Source organism: Marmota flaviventris, chromosome 12 (assembly GCF_047511675.1).
Source record: "Marmota flaviventris isolate mMarFla1 chromosome 12, mMarFla1.hap1, whole genome shotgun sequence".
Lineage (NCBI taxonomy): Eukaryota > Metazoa > Chordata > Mammalia > Rodentia > Sciuridae > Marmota > Marmota flaviventris.
In genome coordinates this window covers 10,062,546-10,073,304 of record NC_092509.1, presented here as the reverse complement: position 1 = coordinate 10,073,304, position 10,759 = coordinate 10,062,546, and the positions used below count along the sequence as shown (strand labels likewise).

Below are 10,759 nucleotides of genomic sequence, written 5' to 3'. Positions count from 1 at the left end.
GGTCCCTCTGACCACGCCCGCGGCGTTTGACGTCATCGCCGCGCGCCTTCCGGCGCTGGGGCTTTCAAGCTCTGGACGCGGGAGAACAGTGCTTGTCTCTAGTTGTGTCTCGGTCATCGCTGTGTTCTGCGGTCATGTTCCCGGCCGTCCCTTCACTGCGGACCCCGGGTCCCGGGTCCCGAAGGGGCCCGCTGGCCGGAGTCGGGGGCTCCACGCCCCGTGCGACGAGCAGGAGGGGCCCGTCCCTGGGCTCTGCGGTCGGCACTCCTGGGCCCTTCTCGCCTGTAGGCCGGCGGAGCTCGCTCAGCTCGCGGTGAGTAGCGGCGCCTGGGAGGTGGCCTGTCTCGCTCTTGCCGTTGTTTCAGCTCCGCTTTGGTTGTCGCTTGAGTCCTCAGTTTGCACTTTTCGTGTATCAGAAGACAAAAGTGCAACAAATTTAGTTGCAGTTCTGATTGACTTTTATTTGCGATTCGTGAGTCCGCGCAGCCTCCATTCTGCAACATAGGAAGGGAGCCTACAGTAGCACAGTAGTGGGTCTCCTAAGGCGGAAAGAAGGAAGCAGCTTAATGGGAAAGGTTGACGGGTTATCATCAGGTTACTCTTTTGAGCGTTAAAGGAAAGGGGATTTCTTTAAATACTCAGATTCGAATCTCTCGTTCTCAGGAAAAACTCATGGTTTTGGGATCTGCCTGCCCTTAAAGCTTCAGCTTAATGATGTGGCATTTGACTTGTGCGACTCCATTTCGGTGTGGTCTGGTCTTTGGGGCCTGGTGCAGGAGCTCAGTACAAAACAGCGGCTTTCCATCATTTTTGTTTAACAATTCCCACCGTTTGGTCAGGATCTCACTTAGGTGAGAGTGGGACCAACACTAAGGGTGTGACGCTACTTTGTTACATTATTCTGGTGTCCAGTTTTTCGACACATCATTCATAGGTTACCACGTCCCTGTGATCAACAGTTCCTTCAGGTTTTTTGTCATTCTGGCTGAAGAGAGATTTGACATTTGATAGATGGCTGCATGCAAACGGAGAGAAGGAAGACTACTGTTAGGACTGGAAGATAATACCAAAAATGTGAAATATGCTTCTTACTAGGGTCCACATGAACCAAACCAACTAAAGTCAACTAGATCACAGAATGAGCCAGATGAGTCATTTTAACCAAGTAGCCTGTTCAATTCCTTCCTTCTTTGCTTTCTTTGTAACTGAATCTACTATATCTGATGTATTCATCCGTGTGCAACAAGAAGTGTTCGTGACTGCACAGATTCCTCCTTGTTTAGCAAGTAGGTAGCAAAAATTCTTTTATCTAGCATTCCATGACCAACTTAAATTAAAGCAGAGAGTGAGAACTGGGTCTAGAAGTCTAACTATAAAGGAACCACAAGTACAATTTTCAGAGATACTTAGAGGTGCTGCTAAAGTTACCTGCTAGGTGGACCAAAGTCTCTTAAGGCATGTATAGATTTGGGGTGAACTTGACATGCTATCACCTTACCACAGTAGCCACTGAATGAAATTCTAGTTACAGGATTATCCTGCCAAGTGAATGAGGTAGGCATAAGCAAGGAAAAGTCAGAAGAGATCAGCACCTCATTATTGTGGGAAATCTTGTTCCCATGTCTTGGGAAAAGCTGTCCACAGCATGAAGTCATCAACTTCTTATCTGGTTTGCCTTTGAATGTCTCTGGTTATGGTTTTGTGGCTTGGTGAACTCATGTCAGACATGAAATTTATCCCTTGAAGCTTTCCAGCTTTAGTTTACAAGGCTTCAAGAACAGGAATTTTGTTCTTAGTGATTCCATGATTCCATGGATTGGAGGAACCTAGAAAATTAAGGATCTTGTACAGTTACAGACAGATAATAAAAACTTGAAAACAGTGAACAGGACTGATCTGATAACAAGTGTACTGGAGTTTTTCTCCAAAAAATGATTTTTCTCTCTACAGTCACCCCATTCCCACTGCAGGTGTGGGACCAGTCGGTCTCATCAGACTTGGCCAGACTGTTTACGTTAGGTCTCTAAGGATTTTTGTGATTGACCACATAGACACTTTTTAAGTTTGCTCTGCTGGAACTTTTGGTAAGGAGTCTGATTGGATTTGGCTAACCTCGGGGTTAGGTGTACCACACTAAGGTACACTTCTGTGTATACCCTCAAATGGGATACCCCATGGACTTAGTGATAGAGCCAGTATTTCCAGTATACCCTCCCATAAGGAGCAGATTTTTACTGAACTTATATAAATAATTATATTGCCATAAAAATAAGAAAATTCTTGAATAGTTTTCCAAAATTTTAAGGGATCAAGTTGGCAGAAGTAGCAGGAAAGTAGGCAGAAAAAGTAATTCTTGTTCTACTTGAACTTAGGATCATCTCTTTCTTCACTAAGATTCTGGAAGTTCTTACCCAGTTCCGTGATATGATATAAATGCTATCAGAGTTTTTTTTATGACTCTGCTTAAAGAAGAAGCAGTTTTTGACTGTGGCTGATGCCCAGTGCTTTGCAGCAGAATCAACATCTCTGCCTATGGGTAGCAGAGACTTAGAATAGATGTGGTTAAAATCTGATGAGAATCACCATAGCCAGCAGCCAGCCAGGAAATATACTTCCATGGCCTAGAACACTTTAACATGACCACAGTTGTGACTGATGGCATGCTGGATTTCAAGGACTCATACAGTTTTTGAAACAGTCATATCAGTAACTATCCTTAAGTATTAATTTTTTATTTTTGTTCTTTGTAGTTATACCTGAATGATAGTAGAGTGTATTTTGACATACATACATGGAATATAACTTTGCATTCTTGTGGTTGTACATGATGTGGAGTTATATTGGTTGTGTATTTATGTATGAAAACAGTCATCTACTCTTTTCCATTTCCATCTCCCCTTCCTTCCCCCGACTCTGCTCTGTTCAATCTGGTAAAGCTCCTGTCCCCCGCCATTGTTGGTATCCAATATCCCTTAAGTATATCTTGAAGATTGAGCATCATTTATTATTTGACAGTGATTCTCATATAACTTAACATTACATAAGCCTAATAAGCTGGGTGCAGTTGTGCACACCTATAACCCCAGCAGCTCTGGAGGCTGAGGCAGGAGGATCACAAATTCAAAGCCAGTCTCAGCAACTCAGTGAGGCCCTAAGCAACTCAGCAAGACCCTGTCTCTTAAAAAATTTTTTTGAAAAAATAGGGGGTTGGGGATGTGGCTAAGTGCCCCTGGGTTCAATCCCTGGTACCCCCACCCCCACCCCGCTGCCAAAAAAAAAGCCTAATTAATCTTTTTTTTTTTCTTCACGGTACTTGGGATAAACCCTATGGGTGTTCTGCCACTGAACTACATCTACAACCCTTTAAAAAAATTTTTTTTGACAGGGTCTTGCTAAATTGTTCTGTCTGATCTCAAATTTATGATCCTCCTGCTTCAGCCTTCCAAATTGCTCGGATTAGAAAGGTATGCCACCATGCCAGCATCATCTGTCTTACAAGATGAGAAACATATCTTTTTTATGGCTTTCTTGAGACACAACTAGAAAATCCCAAAGTTAATTCAAGGTCAAAAAGATCTAATTTAGAGTTTGATTTTGGAAAGTTTGTCAAAAATGTCAAAAGGCTTAAAACAAATATCTTAGTCATCTGTTTAGTCAGTGACAATAAATTATTTTAAAGGCAAGTACAAAAGGTTATATAATTGTGAGCAAAAACTTAGTTCATTTAAAATATTAAGAAGACTCCCCTTTGTTAATAAGCAAAGACCCAATAGAAGACAACATGAAATACAAATTGTCTTGAAAGAAACTAAATATGTTTCCTAAACCTTTCCCATTCTCAGATCAATAGTGTAAGAAAATTTCATTGGTTTAATAGAGGAGACCAAATTCTGCTTTGCCTCCGTGCACTGCTAGTATTCACACTCATCATACCTGAGAGATCAATCATCTCATCTCAGCCAACAATGATCTCACACCAGAGAGGAGGTCTATGGCTTCACCCACCCATTTCTGTCCTGCGCACCCCTCTCTTCTTCAACAATCAGCCACTCCCCATCAAAACAGAAAGGACACACCTCAGGTCATACCTCAGAGCTTCACTTAACTTACAAACATGTGCTTCCCTTGTATGTAGAGTTGTTCCTTTTATTATTTTAAGTATTATATAGAAAGTAGGATTTTTAGTACTTAGTAACTTTAATTGCTAGTGAGAGCCCGGGAGTAAGTTCATCATACACCAGCATTTTATGAGCATACATTTTATAGCTTCTACATACACAAGCGTACAGGACGGTTTTTCATTGTGATAGGACACAGTACTAATAGACTCAATTTTTAATTTCTTTGTAATAAGAAGCCTAAACTGATAAACGTAAATGTTCAGCAATTTATGTTTTAGTATTTCATCTTATTTGAAAAGTTCTAGGTATTCAGTGAGTAGAAGCCAAGAGGGAACATCACAGGGATGGAGTTGTGTTGCTCTTACAGTGACTTCTCTGGCCCCTCGTTGGGGGCATGTTGCTCTCACAGTAATTACTGAGCATTACTGGTTGAGCCAGGGTTTCCTAAATCCTGTCAGCCCTTTTTTGAATGAATTTACTCACACAGTATGCATGTGCCAGTGTTTAAGCTCACCTCCTTATTTATCAAGATCCTTTCATCACGTAAATACATATATAAACACTAGGGTAGCGAAAAGTTCTAAGTGATACGTGAAGTAATGTGGTCTCTTCTCTTTAGAGGAACACCTACACGAGCATTCCCGCACCACTCCGTAACTGAGTCTGTGAACTACGATGTGAAGACATTCGGATCATCTCTCCCTGTTAAGGTCATGGAGGCCCTGACCCTGGCAGAGGGTAGGTGTTTCCCTCCACTCACCTGTCAACATCTGGGAGCGAAGCAGGCCTCTTGGGTGGATGGACCTGCAGGAGGGCAGAGCGTCTGATGGTTCTTTGCTTCAGTCCAGACACACAATGTATTCGAGAAACAGAAGGCATCATTCTGACACTATCACATTTAAGTCCAGTGGTTTCAAGTACTGTGCAGAATTCAGTCCCATTAAAAAAACTGATCAGATATATGGAATTTAGCTTTAAAAAGCAACTCCCAAAACTAGTACAGTAAGTTCAGGTCACACTCCATTTCTGGGTCCTTTGTGGTGACCCAGAGGCTGTGTGTACAGTGGCATGGAATTACCAGTGTAGCGTGATCTCAGAAGGTTCTGTTGGCTGAGATTCATTGTAGTAGTTCAGAAGATGTGGTCAACACAAAGTTGGAAGAGCAACATTAAAGAGTGAGGAATTGGGTTAGGCATGGTGGTGTGTGCCCATAAACCTAGCAATTTGGTAGATTGAGGCAGGAAGATGTCAAGGTTGAGGCCAGTGGGCACCTTAATGGAACCTTCTCTCAAAGTGAAAAATAACAGGGCAGGGGATGTAGCTCAATGGTAGAGTGTTCCGGGGTTCAGTCTCCAGCAGAGTGGGACGTGCAGTTTAGACTGCTCTCTGTACGTACCTAAGTTGTTTATGGACCCCTTGACTCTGGCTTTTCTGAAAGTGTTTTTCATATTGCAGCTTGTTACTGAAATCAGTTTAGTGGTTCACAGCTAGCATTAAAAACAACAACAACAACAAAAATAGAAGAGAATCACGGCATCAGAGTACATTACAGCATAAGTAACTTTGTGTATCGCTTACTGTGAATAGCATTAGAGTTTTCAGTACTCCATTCTTGCTGAGCATAGTGGCACATATCTGTCATCCCAGTGACTTGGGAGGCTGAGGCAGGAGGACCACACATTTGAGGCCAGGCTCAGCAACTTAGTGAAACTCTCAACAACTTAGTGAGACCCTGTCTTAAAATAAAAAGGGCTGGAGATGTGACTCAGTTTTTAAGCACCCCTGGTTTCAAGCCCTGGTACTGAAATATGTTATATATATTATTATATATATTACCCCATTCTAAATGAAGGGATTACTAACCTCTGTTATATGTTGCTCTGCTTTAAATATGCTTTTCTTTTCCCCTGAAAATCTTCAGCTTGCATTGCATTTAAATCTTTGAACACACTGCTTGTCCAAGCTACCAACCTGTTGATAACAAACAACACTGGCCTCAAATCTAGGCATTCAGAAGAGCCGGTCCTGGAAATGGGCATGTGTACACTGAGAGGTGTAAACTCCAGGCTTCTCCTGTGGATGATGCCCAGGGCCAGTGTTGAGTCAGGCCACGGAGGCTTGCCACCACGAGCCTGGAGCTTACAGTGTGTTGATGACAAGGGCTTCCTGAGCAGGCAGAAGCTCCAGTTCAGCAGAGTCCCAGCACAGCCTGGGCATGCTCCGACATTTTAGCTTGTAAGTTGTGGGTGCCTCAGGTTCCCCCACCTTAACTCAAAGAGCAGAGTTCAAACCAGTGCCATTTCCAGGGCCATCAGTCCCTTTGTGGAGGCCTAACATGTGTGCGGAAGGCGCCGCAGGTTTGTCCTGTCTGTGGGGAATACCCTTGGCTCCGTGTGGTGGGGCCTGCATCCTACTTCCAGGGGCTCTGATTTGAAAGGCATATTGTTTTGAAGGAATGTGATTTTTTTTTTCCTTGAAATGCTTTTCATAGTTAATGAGGGGAGGGGGGTTATTAAATAATAAATGTGTTGCTTTTCAGTTAAATTATGAATTCAGCTAAATATTTCTAATAGAAAGTAGGGATATTTACTTATAACAAAAATCATAAACCTAGGCCCAAAATGCAATTACTACCTTTATGTATTTCTAAAGGCAAATATCAAAGTTAAAAGATCTCTTGCTTAGAAGTCAGTGATTCTTGAATATGCAGGAGCATTCCTGGTTGTCAGTTGATCTCCTGTGAGTTCCTGTTGTCAGTTGATCTTGTGAAACGTGGCAGTGGCCGTTGTGGCACAGGGAATGTTGATCAGCTTTCCTCATTTGGGATTTAAGGTTGATTACATCCTTGTTTCTCCACAGTTGATGACCAGCTATCTGTTCACATAAATGAAGGTGGCTGGGCTTGCCTAGTCAGCAAAGAGAAACTGCTTGTTTGGAAGATTACTCTGTCACCTGTCACCAAGGTAAAGGGGAGTACTGGTGGGTTCTTTGTTTCTACCCTAGTTCTTCAGAGTTGGTGGAGGATGGTTGTCTGTGCCTACGTGGGCTTAAGGGATTTGTGTACGAAATGCTGAGTGCACATCACATTTGTGTCCTGGGAACAAAGTGTTCTCTCAGTAATTTTTTAATTGAAGTCTGTAATTTTATTCCCTCCCCAAAGACCCATTCTAACCAAATAAAGTGAACATGACCTCAAGTTGTTACTGTCGTCTTACTAAAGAGTAAGCTCCACACAGGTCCCTGGGCCTTCCTCCACCTTGTTCCTCCAATTCCCAGTGTTCTCTCAGCTCTACAGCTGGCTCAGGGTGCTCTAGCCTCAGCACAGTCTTGTGTGCTTTTAGCCTTTTTCTGGGAGTGGGGCTCCAGCTGTTCTAGTGTGTCCCCTTAGCTGCTAGGTTTCCCGTCTTTCATGCCTTCCCTGGGTGCACGATTCCTTGCACTTCTTGTGCATGTTGCTCTGTGGGGTGGATGCTTACCACACTTCTTGGGAAAGTCAGTGGTCTGTGGAATGGTTCCTGTGTCCACAGGAGCACTGTCAGCACAGCACACCTGTGCACTAATTTTAAGCAGAGTCACATTATTTACTTTCATAAAATCAGAGACATTGAAGTTAAAAATGATGCCAGGGGTGGAGTGTGGCTCAGTGGTAGAGCGCTCCCCAAGCACGTGCGAAGCCCTGGGTTCCACCCTCAGCACCACATAAAAATAAATAAAACAAAGGTATTGTGTCCAACTTAAAACTAAAAAATAAATATTAAACAAAACAAAACATGATGTCAGTTCTTCTGCTTAGTGAAGTCTGAGGTTACAACGCTGCCCACATCAGCTAATGAGTTGAGGGTGCTTATTTTCAAGAAGAGACAACAATATTTTGTTCAATCTACTACAAGGTGCTTAATAAAATAGGAAAAGTGATACCCTTGCTAGGTGGCTTTCAGAGTGTGCCCCGACAGTGTGGTCAGTGTCTGGTGTGGCGGTGGCTCACCCTCAGCAGCCTCTTCCTGTGCAGTGTCTCTGCCACCCCTCCTTACCGCGTGTGTATTGGCCTCCATGCTGCTGCCTAGAAGACGGCGCTTGTGATGAGGAGTGTACATGATGGGGAGGTCCCAGGGATGGTTCTGAGGCAGCGGGGGCTTTGATACTTGGCTCAGAGTCAAAGAGGCATTGTCAAGGCAACTTGGTTTAGTTACTTTTTGGTCAAGCAAATTTTCTTTTTAATCTTTATTTTATTTATTTATTCATTTTTATGTGGTGCTGAAGATCGAACCCAGGGCCTCGCATGCACTAGGCAAGCGCTCTACCACTGAGCCACACCCCAGCTCTGGTCAAGCTAATTTTCAAATCACACAAGCTTGGGAAAGGTGCATAGGAAGCTTCTTTTCACCCAAGGACTCTTGTCCACAGGTCTGATCTAGAACTGCACTGGTATTCAAGGTTCAGCCTGGATCTTAAGTTGTCCCAATTCTGTGAATGTTGTTAAATTCCTGTAGCCTGGTCAAAAAGAGCTACAAAAGGACAGAATATTTGTAGATGTTGTTTTCTAGCAACAAATCAGAATATGCAATATGCAGAGAAAGGAAATAGAGAAATCATTTGCACATTCAAAGACTTGGGTTTCATACAAAAGACTTTCTGTTTGTGTGTGGTCTCTAGTTATCTGTTTGCAAAGAACTCCAGCTGCCACCTAGTGATTTCCACTGGAGTGCTGACCTGGTGGCCCTGTCCTTCTCCGTTCCCTCAGGTGAAGCACATTCCATTCAGGTAGGTGACTTAAATGCTTATCGAAATGAGGGCATTCTGAATGAGGAAACATCCAATCCAAATTTAAGATATTACTGTAACCTACAGAAATAAGACTGTGGCACTGACAAAGAGGTGGGGGGGGGGGGCTGTAGAGAGCAGGGTGAAGAGTGCCTTTCAAACCCACGGTGTAGAGCAGGACAGAGGGCACCTTCCAGACCCACTCGAGGACTACACTGGTCTCTGACAAATGCCGAAGCACTTCAGTGAAGGTGACATAGTAAATAGTGTTGGAACAATTGGCAATCTGTAATTCTAAAAAACGAGTTGCGTGAATATTAACTTGAAATGGATCATAGATCTAAATATAAAGTAGAAAACATTTTTAGAAAAAGAAAGAAGATAAATTGTCATGATCTGAGATTGGGCACCGTTTTTAGAAATCTTTGAATCATGATCCTTTAAAGTAAAAAATTGAGAAAATTAATATTAAAATAAGATCGAAGTTAAAACTTTGCTTAAGATAAGAAAATGAAGAGACAAGCTACAGACAGGGAGACAATATTCGTAGGTCACACATCCAAGAAAGAAATTATGTCTAGAATATAAAAAGAGATCTCAAAGCTGGATAAGAAACAGCGCAGTTTAACAGGGTCACTGGGGAGAAAACCAAACAGGCAGCACAGGTCTACAATGAAACTTTCCAGGCAGGATGTAGGGTACAGGTAAGCACACAAGGCATTTAACAGCTTCACCTTAGAGAAACAGCAATGAAATACCACTCACCCCAGAGATGGCTGCAACTTACAGAGCTGGCCTGCGGGTGCTGGCAAGGACCTGGTGGCCCGGGGGCTCTGCTCTTTGCACTTGCTCACAGGGTGTGGGGTGGGGTGGAGTGGGACAGCCTGGCGGCTTCCCTTTCTCACGGGTCAAGGCTCGTACTGTGGACCCAGCAGTTCCATTCCTGGCTCTTCACCCTGGAGAAGTGAAAACTGAGGTCAGGGAGGAATACCACACAGGTGGCACAGCTGCTTCCTTTGTGATGTCCGTTAGCAAGTAGCAGGGCAGCTGAAGGGGTACCTCCATGTGGAGTGCTTCTCAACACAGCATATTGAGCCGGCAATGCCTACAGTGACCCAGTGTGTCTGAGGCGGGAGACTGAGGAGCAGTCAGCGTCCTTCTCGGTGATTTCATGTCATGTTCTCACTGCAGCAGCAGAAATGGGTTGCCAGAGGTTAGGGTGGGAAGGTGCTGTCACTTTGGGGGTGGTGGGACTTTCTGGATCCTTACTGTGGCTAGCTAGGCAAACCTACATAAGTGTTAGAATCGTTCTAACAAAGGAAAGGCAGTTTTACTGCTCATTCATTTTAAAAGCAGTTTTAAGATAAAGAGTCCTTGCTCTGACTTCCTCAGCATCATCAGACTCTGCCTGTGAGGCCTCCTTGCTGACTGTTGTGGCTTTGTTTCCAGGCCGTTGCTGTCATGGTTGCCACTAGAGAAGGGTCCATCCGCTACTGGCCAAGTCTCGCGGGGGAGGACACCTACACAGAAACATGCGTGGACTTGGGAGGGGACAAGATCTGCAGGTTCCTCACAGCAGTCAAGGTGTGAGATGAGTGTTGCTTTATGACTGGGGAGAGCTGTAAGCTGGGACTATGGCTCCTGAGCAGACACACAGTAGGGGCAGGACCCATAGGGAACGAGGAAGAAAGAGTGGGAGTCTGCCACTGCACACTTGGTGGAGCGAGACCCCTCTGGGAATTCTGAGGGGCTGGTGTTGGGTGGTGGTGAGTAGTGTTCACATCTTTTAGAAGTGTTTTATGATCTGAATGATGTAAAGAATGACTACTGATGCCCAACGCTTGACTTGTTTAACTTGCATTATGGTGAACCTATTA

General features: G+C 43.9%; 1 protein-coding gene across 3 annotated transcripts in view; it reads left to right on the top strand.

Annotated features, from left to right (window-relative positions):
* Nup133 (nucleoporin 133) overlaps positions 1–10,759 on the top strand; it is a 47,581-nt gene that overhangs the window by 1,505 nt on the left and 35,317 nt on the right. Inside the window, exons 1-5 of one of the 3 annotated variants that reach the window (XM_027947993.2) lie at positions 55–313; positions 4,741–4,859; positions 6,981–7,084; positions 8,775–8,882; positions 10,332–10,466. In XM_027947993.2, the coding sequence (XP_027803794.2) occupies positions 135–313; positions 4,741–4,859; positions 6,981–7,084; positions 8,775–8,882; positions 10,332–10,466 (645 nt within the window). In that variant the 5' untranslated portion in view covers positions 55–134. Of the gene's footprint in view, positions 1–54; positions 314–4,740; positions 4,860–6,980; positions 7,085–8,774; positions 8,883–9,914; positions 10,046–10,331; positions 10,467–10,759 lie in introns of those variants that run through there. The other 2 variants (XM_027947994.2, XM_027947995.2) reach the window with 2 other exon arrangements.